The sequence below is a fragment of the Apus apus genome, chromosome 15 (assembly GCF_020740795.1).
Source record: "Apus apus isolate bApuApu2 chromosome 15, bApuApu2.pri.cur, whole genome shotgun sequence".
Lineage (NCBI taxonomy): Eukaryota > Metazoa > Chordata > Aves > Apodiformes > Apodidae > Apus > Apus apus.
The window spans coordinates 4,069,648-4,088,653 of NC_067296.1; the positions used below are offsets into that span (position 1 = coordinate 4,069,648).

At 50.8% G+C, this 19,006-nt stretch overlaps 1 protein-coding gene across 4 annotated transcripts; it reads right to left on the reverse strand.

The window, feature by feature from the left end:
* Positions 1–188: 188 nt before the first annotated feature.
* SGK2 (serum/glucocorticoid regulated kinase 2) lies at positions 189–18,718 on the reverse strand. 4 transcript variants are annotated; one of them, XM_051632918.1, is made up of 15 exons: positions 18,613–18,718; positions 14,936–15,077; positions 10,150–10,219; positions 8,892–8,949; positions 8,068–8,117; positions 7,432–7,489; positions 6,750–6,833; positions 6,306–6,437; positions 5,391–5,503; positions 4,839–4,875; positions 4,184–4,270; positions 2,723–2,818; positions 2,275–2,430; positions 1,781–1,870; positions 189–1,558 (listed from the first exon to the last, which is right to left on the reverse strand). In XM_051632918.1, exons 2-15 carry the CDS (start codon positions 14,985–14,987, stop codon positions 1,403–1,405), a joined length of 1,239 nt encoding a protein of 412 aa, XP_051488878.1. In that variant the 5' UTR covers positions 14,988–15,077; positions 18,613–18,718; the 3' UTR covers positions 189–1,402. The 4 variants fall into 4 exon arrangements, with proteins under 4 accessions (XP_051488878.1, XP_051488880.1, XP_051488877.1 ...); XM_051632920.1 differs by having other exon boundaries at positions 10,150–10,254; XM_051632917.1 differs by having other exon boundaries at positions 14,924–15,077.
* Between the last annotated feature and the right edge of the window lie 288 nt (positions 18,719–19,006).

A 19,006-nucleotide genomic window follows, 5' to 3' on the forward strand; every position in this document is an offset into this window, starting at 1 on the left:
CCTCAGGCAGCTGCCGGCCCCTGGAACAGGGTTCTGGGCCCAAGAACCGGAAAAAATCCCAATTATTGATGTATTAGCCTAAAGCAGGCACTAGTTAATTCCCAAAAATCGCACTAGTTAATTCCCAAAATCGCACTGACTTTGTGCGTACAGCCACCCTCAGCAAGGCACGGCCTCCGTCACACCCAGCAGCACATCAGTGTATGCACTTTAATAAAAACCACATCATCTTTCTGATTATTTCAGCATGTACAAGGTAAAGTACGATAAAAAAAAACAAACAACTGTTCCAGCACAAGCTTCCCAACAGCGTGAGCATCACACAGCTTTTAGAAACCCCCCCCACATTGATCCCCATGGTGCAGTTAGAAGCCCTTGGCCCCTTTTTGCCTCCTCACAGCCACAGAACAGCAAAATAACACAGAAAAAGCAGGCAGTGACATTCAATGAGGACACCAGCATTTAAATTAAGGCAGAATAAATAACTTCTACAGCAGGGAAGGGGTGTTTCCAGGCAGGGGCTGGACCCCGCAGGGTGCTGCTACTCTCCCTCCCCTCGCTGCCCCATCCCGCTCCTCAAAGTAGTGTTGTGTGCCTCAGCCAAGTCAAGCACATGCTGTGAAAACATCCCCCACCTCAAGCCAGGTTGGGCCATAAGGTTATTTTTATTTTGCCAAGCAGCTCAGCCTCTTCCCCCTCCCATTTTCATCCAGAGTTGCCTCCCACAGGTGCTGGCTTCTCTGTAACAGCCTCCTTGTTGCTTCAGCAGCATCCCAATCCTGGACCAGAGAGGTGATCCACTCCTCTTGGGGAGGCACTAGCTGGAAGGAAAGGCCAGGGTGTAGTTCAGGATTTAGACCTGCTTTTGGAGCAATAACTGATGAACAGTTCCCAGGCCCAACTCAGTCCACCATGAGTGGCTTAAATGGCACAGTCAACTTGAAGAAAACAAGCCACTCTTCATGGTAGTGTGAAGAGTTTCCTTCTCTGTTGGAGATATGGGCAAAGCAGTTGGACAGAGCTGGACAGACTTAGCTCCACCAAAAAAATGAATAAATCAAGTGGCCAGTTAGAGAGATGTGTCTGTTAATGTGAAGGTTGGTGTGTACCTCAACCATAAATTCACCACAGAGTGAATACAATTCTCCCAAGTAGCACTAAACACTCAGGGGGGAAATAAAAATATGTTCTACTTTCCCTGCCAGGACAAGTCATTTAGAAGGAAATCCACCAAACAGCAAATGTTAAGAGCCCTGTTCAATTCCAGCCAGTTAGTGTATTAGTCCCAATTTCCTTAAACCATGAACAAACAGTACCAAACTTCTATACAAAAAAAAAGGAAAGAACAAACATAAAAAACACATTCAGTTAAAAACCCGGCTTCTCAAAGCCTTTATAAAACCTAGATGTCCTCTTCAGTTGGTGCATAGGAAAATCCTAAAAATGCATCTGAGGCACTGGAGCTGCTGGCTGCTAGGTCAGGCGTGTGAGTGATGGAGGCAGAGATGGCTTCTTGGGTGAACTCGGGATCAAAGTGTCTCAGATCAGCTGGACCAGCCTAAGCCAAAGAGCAGAGAGGCACATGATCATTCATGATCATTGAGTGAGCAGACCCCAACCAACCACTTGTGCTCAGACAGTCTAACAGCTCTTCCAAAGGTGTTACCTCCACTGCATTTGCAGTTTCTACTTAGGCGTCCCTCACTGTCAGCAGAGGACATCAGGAGAGGATTATTTTTGTACCACTATATAACAGATGCCAACAGAAATACCCACTTACCACATTGGGGTTAAATGGAGGAGTAATCCTCTTGTGGTACAAGTCATCCCAGTTAATTGGGCTGAAGAACACGTGGTTCTTTATCTCAAGCTGCATAAGAAGTCAAGGGAAAAAGAGTCAGTCTTTTGCCAACCCTCCTTCTCCAGCACCTGCCAGCTGGTTTCATAGCAGTAAGTGGTTAAAGCAGGACTTGGAGCTACCACATACCCAGGTAGGGCCCATATAACATAATACACGAGGCTCAAGGTCCAGCAGTCCCTTGAAGGGAGATGACACCATCACACATTGGTGTCCTAGCTTGCCACCACACCTTGAATCATGTGTTTCCCTTTGGAAATCCAAGTCAAACCCATATGTCCCTTTCAGGGAGCTGGAGAGGCACCAGCATGCATAGAAAGCTTTTTCCAAGGCAGAGCTGTTATCATGAGAGAAAGGCTCAGAATAAAAAGGTTTCCCATCCATCCTCCCTCCTGATCCTAGTGGAGGCAACCTACAAAGTCTGTCTTGGCACCCAGCCTGCTCTTCTGGTCCTTGTGGAGAAGTCCCTGGAGGATGTCACAAGCTGCCACAGTCTTGCTCCCTTGGATCTGGAGTGGCTTGTGCAGAATGTTGTCATACATCTGAGATACATCCCGGCTATAAAAAGGAGGCTAATTCAAAAGAGAAGCAGCCAAGTAAAACATAAGCTCCCATAAGGAACCACACACCACAGGTCAAAATGAGTCCTACAGCAAGTAGATCATAGAATCTTAGAGTAATAGATGAGGGAGACCTGCCTTATCTCTGTTCAAAAGACTAATGGTATTATTGAACCAGGTCCCTTAATTCAGGATTCAGTTGCCTGTGCCAGGTATCGTATGGACACCAGACCAACCTCACAGCACAACTTCTGAAAATAAGTTCTCCACCATGTAGAGTGAAACAGACAGCTTCCCAACTTACCAGACCAAAGAGCATCTCATAGAGGACAGCTCCCAGGCACCACCAGTCGACTGTCCTGTCATACGGCTGCTTCTTCAGCACCTCAGGAGCCAAGTACTGGGAAGAGTCAGAAGTAAATATATGAGTGAAAATATAAAGGAAGGGCTTTGCCCTCAGACATATGCAAACCTGGCTGAAGTGCAAGCTGAGCCACTGCATTAGGAAGCAAACCAATGCTGTTCTACTATGCTTTGATAGACTCCCCACTTGCTTCAGAGCAACAGGTTTGAAATAAACCTGCCAAAACCACACAAGTTTTCCCAGGCTACAGAAGATTCTCTTCCTATGGAAGAATTGTATTGGGATTTGCCACTCAAAACTCAGCCAGCACTCTTGTCCTGCACTGACACATTACACCTCTAAGAGGCTCCTGTGCTTTTGAGAAAGCTGCAGTTTTCAGTCTCAGTCTCTCCAAAGCAGCTAAACTACCAATAACCACCACCAAGGAGCAACAGCCAAGAAGTCAAGCAGCCTGCAGAACAAGCACCACATCCAACCTGGTCTCACACAGGATTATCTCCATGTGTTATCTGGCTCCCCATCCAGGGCAGGTACAGAAAACCAACACAAAAAAACTACAAAACAAAGGTCAAACATTCCTGCTTGGTTCGTGCTGTACTATTGCACAAGTGGGTCCCTGCTGAAAGCCAAGGGCTGCCACCAGGAAATTCCTGCCCACTTCTACTGAGCTTTAATACTGAAAACTATTTTGTTTACACACCCTTCCTCAAGCTACCTGAAGAAGGGCAGCAAGACAGGTGTATTACCTAGGGCAAAGGGCTACTAAAATTCCTAGTTCAGTAAGTAGTAAGGAAGAAGGCTCCAAGAAGCCAAAGTGGAGATAGATTTTTAGCAAAACCTATTTGAGGTGCACTGGGGAACAGGCATTTCCTCCCCTCTGAGCAGTATTCACACTCTCCTGAGGAGAACCTGGTCTTCTCCTCTGTGCAGGATGTTTTGGAGCTCCTGAGAACCAAGGACACACAGAAGAGCACAGCAAGGTCCTGTGTGTGTTAGTACCAGCAGGCTCCCTGTTCTGCAGCTCCAGGGTAATCAGAGCAAGCAAACAGCCTGCTCACAGGCTGGCTCGTGGGCTCCCAGGGTCAAGGTTGTCTCAACAGCCACTTGGAGCAGCCCCAGTGTCACAAGACTGACCATTTTCAAGTGCAGGGATCCCTGTCCCATGTAGCACAGCAAATTTGGAGTACTAATCATCTGTTATAGGTAAGACTGACTCTGCAGAGTAAGCAAGGCCTTATCTGAACCCCAGCTTCAGGCTGACAATGCCAAATCACCCAAGAAGGTCTAATTCAGAGCCCATATTTTGGGCTGCTGAGCACCCACACAAGTCAGACCCAGAGCAACAAGTCTCTGCAGGTTTTCAGACCCCAGGTCACAGTGAAACCCCTGCACGTGCCATACCTCAGGAGTACCACAAAAAGTAGAAGTTGTCTCCTCTTGCTCCATTCCTTCTTTGCAGAGTCCAAAGTCTGTCAGTACTATGTGTCCCTAAAAGAGAGAAATTTCAGTTTGGCCCACACTTTCTCTAGAGAGGAGACAGGATTTCAAAGCATTAGCCTTCACATTATATCTCACATAAGTTTTAGCTCCCCACTGCTGATCTGCTTCCCCTCCCTCACCTTCTGGACATCCTAGAGTACAAGTGCAGGAGCCTATAGAGAAAGTAGAGCCCAGGTAATGTTTTTAAGATTTGTTTACAACTGCATAGCTTTGAAGAGATCCAGCACTGCTGTGCTTCATCTGATTTATCGCAGAGCCAATTTATATAGAAGTCACCACCAGAGTAGCAGCAGCGACTTGTTCTTAACATCCCTGATCCCCACCCACAAGTTAGGTCCCAGCTTTTGGGATAGAGCTGGGAGGGCCCCAGGTGTGCAGCTCTGCAGAGGGCAAGCTCACTCCCTCTCATGGGATCTGCCCAGAAGCAGAGTGCTGCATACAGACAGAAATCCATGCCACAGCTGAGGTACAGCCCAGCTTGCAGAACCATAGTCCTCTGTTTACAGTCCTGATGCTTTTCAAGCTGGAAGGAAGGCAGCATGAGCTGTGAATATACCTGGCAATCCAGGAGGATGTTCTCAGGTTTTAAGTCCCTGCAAGACAAAAAAGTGCAGTTTGAGAAGATTTGGCCAGATATTTAGAAAAATACTGTACTGAAACAGCATCAGCTAAGAACAGGAGCTAACAAAACTTCCCAACCCAGCTCACCAAGACCTTCCCAAAGTGCAATTCCTATCCCTGTTGGGTATCAACACACCACAGATGCAAGCATAGGAAGACTGCTCTCACACAGGATCATGTATTAGCCTGCATGTCCCTGCATATCTATGGGTAAATTGGGACCAAGAGGCAGTTTCCTTTTTGGGCCAGGTTTATTTTACATCTTTCCACTCAACCATTCTCCTTCCCGCTGTCAGGTTGGGAGCATTTATTGCCCATGAGTTCCTGTGCAGTGCCCCTCTCGCAGGGTACAATGGCAGCAGCTCCCTATCTGGGGTAGGAGAGTCTTCAGCTGCTCCAGTCCTGCATTTTTCATGGCCCCAGGAGACTCTTTTTGCCCCCTCCCCAGCTCTGCACCTATCCTGGCTAGGCAGGACTCGTGCCTTACCTGTAAATGATGTTTAAGGAATGCAGGTACCCAATGGCACTAGCAACTTCTGCAGCATAGAACCGGGCCCGGGGCTCACGGAAGCAACGTTCCCTTTGCAAGTGGAAGAAGAGCTACAAGCAGATCATAAGGTTGATCATTTCTTCTCCAAATAACTGGAGGTTATCTGGAACAAGCCTGAAAGCCAGCTGCTTTAGTTAAAAGCAGTTTTCAGAGACACATGAGCAGCACCAAATAAGCCCAAACCAGGTTACTTTAAGCAATCTAAACACCTTTCCAGAAATTGCTTGATTTGTCTTTCTTTTGTATCACCATCTCACTTGGTTTATTGCCAAAAAAACTGGTCATCTGCTGCTCTAGTTAAGCTTTCCACAGCCCACAAGCCAATTATAGCTGTAGTATGGCAATGAAGGTGGGTACATGGACAGAGCTGAACCTGCTGACATCTCCTGTAAATTAGACTTGGACAAAACATCCGTGTTAACAATTTCTCCCAGCCAGTTTCTGGTAGCACAGGAAAAGACCACTGAAGAAAGAGGAGCTTCTCCAGGACAATAAAAGAAGTCTGCAAGGGAATTACCCAGACTGGAATCCCGTGCTGGCCCACAAGTGGGTTTTGTGTAAAGTTCAGCAGCATTTCCCATGTTCCCTACAGGATTTTAAAATGTTCCTAGCATGTTTTCCTCTGTCTTTGCCTTGGGAGTCAGCTCGCATAGGTCATATCCACCATGACCTTCACTCAATTTACCTGTTAAAGAACTCACCAGCTACTCCTAGCTGGTCCTTGCCAGCAAGTCAAGGCAGCATTATCCTTCAACACCATTATCTTCTGACCAGAAGAGTTTTAGTCAATAACACAGCATGTTTGGGAAGGACCACACAGAGGATTAAAATAAAGCCTGTATGTGGACTCACCTCTCCCCCATTTACATAGTCAAGCACAAAGTAAAGCTTCTCTGAGGTCTGGAAGGAGTAATGGAGTCCCACCAGGAAGGGGTGCTTGACATTTTTCAGGAGCACGTTGCGCTCTGCCATGATGTGGTTTTGCTGTCAAGAAGCAGGCAAGGAGTTAGACTTTCAGGCAGGGAACCAGTCCAGTCTGACATAGGCTCACTGCTGTTTTGAAAACAAGCAGGAGCTGCGAGTTCTAAGAGGTCATCTTCAGCCCCAGAAAAGGAACCACTCTCTCTAATCTGATTAATCTCAGTTCTTCTCCACTTTCCCATGGCACCAGAAAATCAATGTCGAACATATGACTACACCAATGCTCACTCAGCCACAAGACACCTCAGTTACATTACCACAGTTGCTCATATACTGAGCACTGTTGGCAGAAGCAACCAAGGAGAGCAGACATACCTCTTTTTTCTTTAAGATGGTTTTCTTATGCAAGACTTTCACAGCATAAAAGGTCCCATCACACTTGCGCTTGGCCAGGAGAACCTGCAACAGAAGGCCCTGGTCACAGGTTTCAGGCTCACCTCTGCCACTTGGTTAGTGCTTCCTCATTAGCTCAACACCCTTGAGTGGTGATACACAGAATGCAGCTTCAGAGGGTCAAAGTTCTAAAGATGAAGCTCCAGCCCACTGACTTCCCAGCATTGTCTCATTGCCAGAAAAAGACATACGAGGTCTCCACATACATCTCTTGCACACCCAATAGAAAATAATTCTGGAGCACCTGGGGATAGTCCCTTTTTAAATGGATCCTTGCTATTCCATGAAGTACAGATTTGTCTAGAGATCTTTTGCTAGCTGAACAAGTCTGGGGCTTGTTTTCAGTCAAGCACCGCTCCTCACAGTCACCACCCTGAGCAAGAAACACCTCACAGTTCTGTCCTTGGAGGGGCTGCAGGATAGCACAAGTTAAGAATGAACTATGAAAACCCTGTCTCAGTTCTCATCTGGTCTCATTCCCACTCAGGCCAAGCTCCTGAGGAGAGGTGCAAGCAAAGGACAAAGCTAGAAACTCCTTCAGCAGGAAAGTCTCTTTTCAAGCTGCCTCTAAAGAGCCACAACCCACCTGAACAAATCCACTTACTTTTCCAAAGCTTCCTTTGCCAATAACCTTCAGGAAGTCAAAGTCTGTTGGCTTGGCACTGTTGGGCAAGAATAAAACAAGTTAATGTTTCTAGGAGAGAGACACACAACAGCAACACTACCACCAAAGCAGAGTTCCTTCTTGGAAGCACGAGTGTTTGTGCAAGGGATTAAAGGGCACTGGAGGGGTGACCCTCGCACCCAGCTGTCAGCAAGCAGGGGATTCTCACCCTGGGTGGGTGCACCCAGCAGAGGATAAGCATTCCCTCAGCAACCCACCTGCTGAACAAGGCAGCAGGTGAAAGCGCATGAGCAAGTAGCACCTTTACAGGGGACCAGTTTATCCCCATTTCTAGAGAGAAAGGTAGTCAGGGAGCCAGCAGTTATGAGGAGGATCTCCCCTCACTGCCTCTCAAGAGAGGTGGGACAGGGGCTGCAGACATTGACAGCAGAGTATGATTATGATCATGGGGCCCTGCTACAGCTGAATGTCTTGAAAGCTGGTACATTGGTGATACATGTGTAATTGTTAGGACTTTTGCAGACACCACCCATGCAAGACAGGAACCAACTGCATTCCCCTGGCAGATCTCCACTGCTCACTCCACACCCTACCTGGCTTTTGCAGGGAGCTTACTTTGGGTTAGCAGAAGGTCCAAGGTTGATGTTGTCAGTTGGTGTTGGAGGCTAGGGAGGATAACAATAACATTAGTCACAAGGACCTCACTGCATGTTGTGCTCTCTTCCTCAGAAGAGCATCCCCTTGAGAAGCACCCATCAGGAAAAGACACTGTGGGTGACTTGGAAAACTGAGTGGTGAGGAAAGGGAAAACAGAGCAATAGTACAGTTGGAGGCTGTTCTAAGCTAGAACCTCATCCCATATTCACACAAAGAGTACCAAGGAACTGTTTGGCTCCTGAGTTGAGGTGTTCAAGACCTACTGTGCTGCCACAGAAGAGAGGCACTGCGTGGCTCAGTTTCCCACTGCAGCACCGAGACAAGACACTTCCCACCACCTCTGCTAGGCAAGAGCTGGGCACAGCTCTGAGACAGGAGTGCTCCTGCAGCAGGACATCAGCATCCCTTCCCCCAGACCCTGAAGCCCTCTGCCTACTCCCATCAATCTCCAAAGATGCCAAGTCCGGAGCCTTGGAAGGACCATTATGCACACCCAGCACCAGAGGTGCTCAGCCCTCTTCCCAGTGTCCCAGGGGTACATATATTTACACCATTCCCCTAGGAATCTTCCCCTCCACAGACTCTGGAAGCATTATGCCTTGTTCAAAAGGCTATATGGTGCCTCCCTGTTCTTTTTCCCCACCCAGCCTCACTCAGAGGGACAAGGCAGCAGTTAGGCTCCCAGGGGCTGACACAGGCTCTCCTCTTTGCCTTTCTCCTACAGGCACCACCCCTTCCTGCCCCAAAGCTGCAGACCTGCTGTCTCAGAGCCATGATCTCACCTGGGTGCTTTTGTCCGGGCTCCGAGAACGATCCATTAAGAAAGCAACTCGTTCAGCACTTTGGAAAAGAAGAACCCATCATCAAAAACAAAATCCAAGAGAAATAGCCTGACACCATTAACCTGCCAGGGACCAGTGCAGAGCCCAGTATGTGACTCCTCTGTCACAGGTCTCAGCTGAGCTCCCCAGCTGCCCCCTTGGTAACACTGCTATTCCCAGAGGGTGGGAAGCAGGGGACAGTGGATCCATGCTGACAGGAGATGGGGGAAGCTTACTGGGTGCACAAGTGACTCAAGCAGGCACAAGCACTTTAAATGTCACAATTAGCCCTTGATTTGTGATGGCAGCAACTGGTCAGGGTCTTGCCACCTGAAGACCAGCACAGCCCCAGCAGTGACACAGCATCTGTGCCCAGACAGGACAGCAGCCCTTGTCTGCCATGACCAGACCCCACCACACCAGGATGCCTCAACACCCAGCCTGGAAACTCAAGGAGTGTCCCTGCAGAGCAACCAGGAGAGTCCAGCTGGGTCCAACCACCACTTGCCATCCAGGCTGGCAGTAGAGGCTGTTCTTTCAGGCTGGCACAGACCAGAGCAGTTTGGAGTGGTGGGAATTGCAGGGAAGGGGGGCTGGCCATGGCAGCCAGGGCAGGGTCAGTAAGCAGAGGCATTAAAGCACAGGGGTCTTGCCTACCCAGTGGAGAAATTGTACTTGAACAACACCTGTTGGTCCAGAACCATCCTGCTCAAGCATCCCTGGGGAGTGATTGATGAACCCCAGGGATTTCTCCCTTTAGTTTTAAGGGTTTCCCCACACTCCTTGCAAAAGCTAGTATTAAAAAGATGACAAACAAGAAAAAAAAGGAAAAAAGCTCTGTGCCCAGAGAGCTTTGCCCATTCCCCCTCTCCACCAAACTCTTCTACACCGCAGGGAGGCTCTGAAGGCTCCCATTCCCCCCAAACCCTTCCCAAAAAGGCCGCCCAAAGATCCCACCAGCCTCCCCCAAATCTCACCTGTGGGTGCTCCCCCTTTCCACCCCCACGCATCACCACGGCCATCCCAGAGCCCCCCTGCTCTGCAGCCAGGCCGACCATGGCAGGAGATGCTGGTGGCAGTGGGTGCTGGCAGCTGTCCCCAGGGACTGCCCACATCTGGCCGGTGCCAGTCAGCTCCATTCACCACTGAGCCAGGGCAGGGATTATCAGGCTGAGCTTTTAAAGGGCTCCCACTCCCGCTGGGAGGCTTTCGTACTCACTACGAGCAGAGCCTGGAGCCGGAGGCCTTGATGGTTTGTTCTATCCTCTCCCGGCCGTGCTTGATGAGCTCTGCGAGGAGAAGTTGGAGCAGCGGGGCCGATCAGCTGGCGGCGCGATCACAAGTGCACAGAGGCACGTTTGTTCTTCACTGACCTTGCTCTTCTCCACAGCAGCCCTCCTCCCCCTCCCACCCACATACCAAAATAACCAGGAAATTATAGGAACCAGGACAGCTCCCCTCCCACCCCGGCAAGGAGCCCTCAATAGCTCACAGGACAGGGATGAGAGCCACAGGACAGCCACCCCATCCCACAGCAGAGGGGGCTCAGGACAAAGCTCCACCATCCAGCCTCCCTGAGCCACCCCTGGATCCCCAGGAGGGACAAGGAGAGTGCTCACAAGGATTCTGCTGTGCTGGGATACGTCATGCACTTGGCACATCCCCTGCCCCTTTCATTCAGGACTCGGCACGTAATGAAGGAGATGAATGAAACCTTTCAGGGCCCTGCAGGAGGTGAGCCAGCACACACACATCGCAGCAAGGAACTGACTCGCCCAAGGACCTGCAGCCAGGAGCTGGGATTCCCACCACGGAGCATCCCTGCTGCTCAGCTGTGCAGGCAGTTGCCACCACCCATCATCATCACCTCTCGCTTTGCAGAGGAGCAAAGTTCTGAGCCTGCTCCTCCCGGCACAGGCTGAGCAAGAGAAAAGCCTGAGAAGTGCAACCTAGTGGAGGAGTCCCTTGTTTTGCTTAGCTGTAGATAAAAGTCTTCCAAGACTAGTTTTTACTAGTCCCAGTTTTGCTATTGGAGGGAAAGAGAAAGAGTCAAAACACTCACAAAAACATAGTGCCTGTTGTAGACACAAGCAAGTTATCATCCTCTTCTACAGACCAAGAACTTGACAGCCAGAGCCCATCTCCCTGGGCAAGGGGTTGGTAGGACAACATCAGACTTCAAAGTAAACACAAGCCCATTTGCAGAGCCCTTCCTACACAGGTCTTAGAATCTGGCAGGCTGCAGGACCTGCATGCTCCAGAGAGCCACCAAACCAGGCCTAAAACGTTGGAATCATCTCCTAAGGGAGGAAGTGGTAGTAGATTCCCCAACACTAGATACTTTTAAGACTTAGCTTGACAAGATAGAGTGTTGTCTCTTCTAAACTATGTTCCTGCTTAGAAAGGTTAGACAAGATGATACTTGAGATCCCTCCCAACCTGGCATTCTATAATTCTGTGATCTGATGAGGAACCAATAAGCAGGCTGTGGTTTTAGAGTTTCTGAAGAGACAGGAAGGAGAAAGCAGGAATTTAAAGAAACACAAACAATTCAGTGAGTGACCTGAGAACACCAGGCTGGTCTGAGACCCTGACCTTGTCCAATACTTTGCTCTACAGCAGGTAGGAGAGCTTGTCCCAACAGGCACCCACCAACAAGGGCAGCATGCAGGCAGCACCAAGATGGATCAACCCCCATCTCCTCCCACTGGGCATAGCCCTTATTTCCCTGACAGTCTGACCCTCCCTGGCTCACCAAGGTCTGCTGAAGGTCATCCAATGCCTGCCTCAGGGCTGTGTTTGTCTCACAGACTGCTAGACAGGCTGGCCAGACAGCATGGTCACAGCAGAGGGACATCAGCCCTGCTGTCTCAGAACAGCCAACACTCACACAAGATTCAGTACCAGGGAGATGAGCACAGAGGATGACCAGGGCACACAGGCATCTGTGGAAGAAGTCCCAAGCTGCAAGTGGCAGCAGTAGGTGAGGAGTGAGGGCTCCCACATGCCAGAGCCACCCAACCAAGCCTGTGCTGTTTAACACCTTGCTCCTACTCCAAACATGTGGGCATCTTGGGAAGCACACAGGCAAGCCACAGAAACATATCCACCTGGCTTGGAGGTCCTTGCTGGCAGCTCAGGAAGCAGGACAAGTTCTTGACATGCTCTGATGGGCATAGACAAGGCTGTTTTAGCAAGGTCCCCACAGCCTTCAAGTAGTCAGGATCACTGCTGCTGAGCAAAGGCTGCTCAGCTCTTCCAGAGCCACAGCCTGGCAGCCCCTTCATGCTTCCCTCCACAAACCCCATTCTGCTCCAGTGTGTCTTTACTGGAAATGAAGCTACTCAACAAGTCCTTGCTCATCCAAGGACAGCATTTCCCAACAAAGCTCTTTCATTAAATGTACCTGCTCTGAAGCAAGTGTCTCTTTCTGCACTGAAGTACCATGCACATGTTTAGGGTAAGTCTATCCCCATCCCATATCAGGCTCAGAGCCACCTTCCCCAGCCCATGCTCACCTTCAAAGCCAGATCAGTCTCTGCTTTAAATCTCCTGAACAGTCCAACAGGCTTTTCCTTATCACTAACAAACCCTACCCCCCATAAAGCACAAAGATTTCCTGAGCACACACACACTGAACAACAGCATCAGAAATAGGTCACGAAAATACGCTGGAATCCCTGGTTATCCATGCCCAGCTGCATCCCACCGTGTGCCTGCTGGGGCAGCAAGGATGCTCCAGGCACGGCCAGGGCCACAGAGAGCATCAGCAAGCAAACCTAAGGCTTCCCTGACACGGTGTGACAGCTGCACACCAGGAACACAACCCACTGCACCCCAGCCCTCCCTCCTCAAGCACCGTTTCACCCCAACCCTCAGGCCAGAGCCGTCCCCCAGGCACCCACTCACACAGCACAGAGCTGCTACTTACAAGTTGGAGCAGTTCCTGCAGCCAAATCTCCCCCCCACCAAACATCCCTCGGTAACATACATTCTCCTCCCAGCACAGCACGAGCAGCTCCCTCTTCCTCCAACAGTTCCTCCAGCAGTGACCCACATTCCCATGCTAGCCCAGCGTTATTTGCTACAAACACATCCCCAGCACGAGGCGTACCTTGCAACGAGAGGCAACCTCAGCCACTCGTCGTCTGCAGGGCTGCCTCCCACCCTCTTCCCTGATGTCACTGCAATCATTTCCTACCTAACCTAGATTGCAAACCCCTCCGAGCAAGTGCCTCGTCCTCTCCCGCTCTGGGAAGGGCTGGCAGCCAGCATAGAGAGGCAAGGAGGCCTGGCAGGCTGTCGCTGGGCCAGCAGGTGAGGTTTTTTGGAAGCAGCACAGGGTTTGGAGGGGCAGGGGTGAAAGAGGGGTACCCAAGGCAGCCCACAGCTTTCATCCAGCACGGAGGCTGTGCACAGCATAAGGGGGAAATGCTCCTGTTCCAGCTCAGAGAAGGAGCACAGGGGGAGGGGGCAGGGAGGACTCCAGCAAATGCACAATTTTACAAGCCAAAGAAAAAAAAAAGAGAACCCAAGCTTCCCCCTGCAACAGATCTAAGAAAGAGCTCCAGGCCAGGGCCTCCTCTTCCATTCCTGTTGAGACACTGCAGCACACAGCAAATCCAGGAAGAAGCTAGGAGAGACTTTAAAGGAATTCTACACTTGGGAAAGCTTTCATAGCTGCCCTCTTCAGAGCTCCCAGCTTCCAGTTCTCTCCTGAGGATCCCTTCCCCTACACCCCAGGAACACTGCAAACCAGAGCAGGAATGCCAGCCAAGCAACCCTGACTCTGAGCAGTCTGGAGCCCACAGACCAAACCCCCCCCATACTTTAGAGAAAAGCTACACACAGAGCTAAAAAAAAACCAGCAGGTGGCCAAAGCTTGGAACATCTTGTAAGAAAAAAATTAAAATAACCCCATGAAAACAGAAAACAAAAGCCTCAAAGACACACCTGGGAACACATCTACCAGCAGAGGCTGTGTCCTGAAGCAGGGGAAGCAATTCACAGCTGGTGAACACGAGGACCCCTCATCCCCTGCACTTCCCATCCTTGCACCAGCCCGCCCTGCCACAGACTGCTCTGGCAGAGCAGAAGCCCGAGGCTTGATCCTAAAACTCAGAGAGGAATAGCTTTGTTTCCTGCAGCAGTTCATTTAGCCCAGAAACTCCCCCACCTCCTCAGGGTGAACATACCACTGCTGCTGCCTCCCTGCAGCCCTTTAAAGACAGCAGGAAAAGCTGATCAGCTGCAAAAAATGAGGAGACACCTGCTAGATATAACCAAGGAGTGAGGATTTAGGGGGAGTGATAGTTTTGACTGAGGAGGGAGGGATGGGGGTGGTGGGTAGGAGCCAATTATATCCCAGCTGGCATCTCAGGTGTTCAGAATTATTTTCTACACATTAGTAAGCTGAAAATTTGTCCCCTGTCCTGTGGTTTGGAGGAAGGTCAAAACTGTCGTTTGGTTCAGGTCAAACCCAGAAGAAGCTGCTCCTTCCAGTGTCCTCCACTGACCTGGGCAGACTGCAGCCTGGGGTGGCCAGACCAGTGCTTTGCAGCAGGAGTAAATGCAAACATAAACACACACGGAGGAGAAAACCTGGTGTTGGAGGTGAATTGTGTGCTCTCCCAGGTGTCCTGGTTTGAGAGCAGAGGGGCTGGTTCCTGCCTGACAATCCCCTTCCCCCAAACTACAACTATGAGGATGAAAACATCTGAAGCATCTCATGTACTCATTGCCATGTGTAATGAGAGAGAGGAAGCAGCGTGTTGTTTGGAATATTGTTCCCTCTCATGTCAAAGCCTGAACATCTTGCTCACCCAACATCCATGCACACAAGCACCTCCTGCTGCCCCCCCTCCCATGAGAACTGGATACCATGCAGCCCTTCCTGGGAAGGGCTCCACAACCCGATGCTGGCAGGAGACCTCCGTGGGGAAGCTTCCTCCACGCCCTCGCTGTCCCCAAGGGGTTCGTGACACCATACCAGCCAGGATCATTACCCTTTGTCTTCCCCAGGGCAGTGGAGGAGGGCTCCATCCAGGCCACGGACATAAAGCCAGACGAAACAGTCCCCTCTCCTTAGGGCTGCCTGGTGACCACCACCGTGTCCTCAGGAAGCAGAGCACACGGATGTTTCTCCAGCTGCAAAGGCGAAGGGCACAGGAGTCAGAGAAGAAACAAGGCCTGGGGTGCAGTGCTGGCTGCCTGACAGCTGGGGAGGGCTCTGGGACACGGGGCCAGCTCCCTGACCCTTGCCCAGCCAGCACTCACCAGCACTTGGTCTGGTGGGGATCAGGGTGCTGGGGTCACCCCAGGCTCCGCCAGCACTCCAGTGTCCCTCTCTTTGTGCTCCTCTGGAAAGGGCTTTGGGACTGGCAGAAGGAGGGCACTGGCAGAGAGCTGGGTGGTACTGCCTGGCTGTTTGACTTCTGTACAGCAGAAGATATTGACCCTACAACTGTTAAATTCAGATTTCTGCTCTCAGGAAAGGATCTTGTTATTTGGTGCTTTTCATGGACTGAGACTACTTTTGTCCTCCATGTGCCTGGGGTGACTGCCCTGGGACCAATGGCTCCTGGGCACAGGAGAAGACATTCCCTGGAAGCACAGGGACACGCAGAGCAGCAGTAAATCCCCAGCATAGCATAGGGGTTCAATCAGATGCCACCAGATGCCTGGGGCAGCTGCAGAGGGCTTTGCCCTGGAGAGCCCCATGACTCGTCCTGGAGAGGTGTCCCAGGCAAGCAGTTGTCCCTGTGATGAGGGGCATGAGTGGGACAGGTAGATGTGAGCTGGGCCACATCCAGCAGCAGCTCTTGCCTCTTCCCTCATGCTGGGGCACATCAGTGCTATGCTGAAGAGACTGCTGGAGGTGGGAACACTTGCAGGACACGTCCTTTGTGTAGGCCTGCAGGCACATATCCTTGCAGGTGCTGCAGGCATGGCCATGCACCCCTTTCACCAGGACTGGACTTGGCCTGTTCCTCTGCCCAGCACCCACGAGCTCCTAAACACAATTAAACAAGTTTAGAAAAGCTGGAGAACCGCTGGGTTCAGTGCTGGGTTTTGCCAGTGTTGCTGGTCTTCTCTGCAGGGGTGGTGGTTCCCTGCCCCCCCCCCGAGCACATCTATGCCAGGAAAATCTCTGGCTGGACCTGAGTCCAGAGGTGATGAGCAGCTCTTGGGTGATTTAACCCCTTCTGTGCATGTCTCCAGGGCTTGGTCAGACCATGGTGGGAAAGTCAGACAAGGTGGAAACAAGCCCTGGCCACAGAAGAATGATTTTTCAACCACACTGGCACAGCTCAGAGCCTCTGGACATTGCCTGTGCTTGGAAACATTTTCCTCTTCCCCCCGAGGGAGGAAAGCTGCCTTCACTTTCCCAAACCCTAGAGAGGGTCCAGGGCTGCATGGCCCCTCCAGCTGCAGCAGCTGATCCTGGTCCCTCCGTGGTCAATGCCCCTCACCCTGGGGAAGCCACATTTGCAGCTTCTCTGGGGCAAGACACATCCAATGGACAACAGGTCCCACCTGTTGCCTCTACACCCAGAGAAGTATATAATATTTTACAGGCTATGCATATCTGCTATTTTATAGGGAAAGCTGTACTATCTTAATCTCCCTATCTAGCAATATCTGTAAGTATAATCATAAAAGTATCACTGAAGTGGAACCACACAGTCCTGAGCAATCAGAATTGCAGGGAATGGTCCAGATAAGATTAAAACAAACATTTCTCTAGAGAGCACAAAGCAAGTTCCCATCGACCTGCAGTGAAAGGTGACTTAAAATGTTTGGCTACTCGGATATCTCTGTTGAGTAAGGAATAGGATAGGGATAGGGATAATAAAGTCTTAGCCAGTTTCTTCATCTTAAGGCCAAATAGACTTTTGGTGACCAGTGAGGTTCTTGAAAAGATTTTTCTTTCTCCTCCCCTCCCCCTTCTCTATATTTTCCTTTTAGCCTCAAAAAGCCAAGGCTCTGCCTCAGGCATTGTCCTTGATTTTGCTGAGGAATCCCACATGGGTGCTGGGAAGTTTCCCATGTTTTGGTGAAAGGAGCCAAGTGGAGGCTGCTCGGAATCAGTTTTTTATTCTGAAGGACAGCTAACATGGGTTTCAGCAGCTCTTGTAACTTTCTGTGCCTCTGTTTCTACAAATATAAATGTGGCAGAATATTACTGATCTCTTGTAAAGCCTCTACATCTTCAGAGGACTAGATGTCTCACATTATTATTGCCAGTAAATTAATTGGCTGGGATTTTCTTGCATCCAAGCAGTTTTTAAGCAGAGGTGCAGTCTTGGTGAATAAATAACATGAAGTTGGAAGCAGCCTGGCTGTGAGTAATGCAGCTGCTCAGCTGTCCTCAGAGAAGGTGCAGTTCTCCTGCTTGCTCTCCTCTCCTCCCCAGCAGGACTTCAGAACACACTACAGCCTATGTTTTAGAGCCTTTCTTTAAAAGAAGCAACTGTTTTTTGGGATGAGTGCCTCTCTTCTCCCACAGCACAGTCAGCCTTGATGCAGGGTGCATGCTCAGTCTCAAGCCCTGCGTGTGACCGGCTTGGCAGGGACAAGGGCAGAGAGGCAGTTTCCTGGCCGGATTGAGCAGGGTTTAGCAGCTTGGAAATGGCTCAGAGAGCCTGAAAACGGGCCCCTTGCTGCTGGCACAGCACTGAGTTTGTTAGGAAAGCTTGTGGACAAAGTGTCCCTCAGAACGCCTGCCCTCTGCCCTGCTCCATCCCCGTCTCTGTCAGCTGTTGGCTCCAGCTCTGCTGTGTGGGCTGCATGTTTTCACCTCTTTTTATCCACATACAAAACCTGGGAGGCAACTAGTGCTGGCTTGGCTAGAGATTGTCTCCAGCAGTTACACACAAGGGATGCAGCAGGCAGCCCAGTCCAAGCTGGGCCAGGCACTGCTCGAGGCGTTCGCAGGAGCTGGGAGCCCCTGGGTAAGAGCAGCAGCTCTGGGCTGAAATCTGCTCAGCCCATCTCTGTTCCCCTGCTCTGACACCGAGCAGAAACAGCCCTCCTGGTCCTGCCAAAGAGAGGGTCAGGGCTGTCTCACTAGAGGGATGCCAAACACAGCACTCTGAGCTTCACCAGGCCCAGGCTGGTTGCAGAGATGCAGCCACGGAAACCGCAGCTGAAACGACCTGAAGTTTCTGGTGCAAACCTCACCCTTCTTGGTGCTGGCTGCAGTGCAGCCCAAGCCTCCTTTCCTGGCACAGGGGGCTTAGGGACATGGGGACACACATGGCCAGTCACCAGCTACCTCTGCTGATCTGCCAGCTCCTGAAATTACTCAGGGTTGGAAACATTTGTGGCTTCTCCCCACAGGAGGTGAGCTGGTGTGGGGCAGTGGACACAAACAGGGTGATGGAAGCTCCTATTCATGGAAGTTTCCTGGGGGAGGCACAGATGATGCAAGAAACCTATCCAGTGTTTTCAGAGGGAGCAAGGATGCTGTTGGTCTCCTCTCTGGATTCCTTCACAACTGGGAAACAAACCTGCTGCTGGAAATAACCCTCCCCCCCTGCTTCTAGCTGCTGTCCCAGAGCCAGACCCAGGGAGCAGCGGGGTCCCTTTACAAAAACCTCTGCTCCTGTGAAACAGGTTCTGGACCTCATTAAGAGAAGGGAAAGTCACAATCATCCCAGAGAGAGTAAATTGGTGTTACCTGCAGAGAGCGAGGTGCAGGGAGCTGGGATCCAGGGCACTGCCACGCTCCAGCTGCGGGAAGCAGCCTGTCCCGCTCTCCCTCCCGGTGTTTTTATTTTGGCGATTCGGGCTGAAGGTCAAAGGAAAAGTCCGAAGGAGTGGCTTGTGGCAGGAAGTAAATTATTACCCTGCCCCTGCTCTCTGAGGGGACAGAGGCACTGGGAGAAGGTTGGGAGAGAAAAAACCCTCCTTGGGGGGGATTAGAGGGCAGCTCAGCAGCAGGGAAGTGCAAAGGATCAGAACAGAGCGCTCTGTGTGCCAGAGGCTGTGCTGGGTCTCATGCCAGGTCCTAGCAGAGGTAACGAGGCACTGGTCACCTCCCAAACACCAGCAAGACCTCCTGGATGTGGACA

Bases quoted from the DNA above. Each gene is read 5' to 3' on its own strand.
- SGK2 (XM_051632921.1), bottom strand. From the start codon at position 14,085: ATGAACTGCTGCAGGAAACAAAGCTATTCCTCTCTGAGTTTTAGGATC. The intron at 6,834-7,431 runs GTAAGTGGATTT...CTTCTGTTGCAG, and splicing joins GCAAAGGAAGCTTTGGAAAA to GTTCTCCTGGCCAAGCGCAA. The intron at 4,271-4,838 runs GTATATTCACAG...TCTCTCTTTTAG, and splicing joins ACATCCTCCTGGATTGCCAG to GGACACATAGTACTGACAGA.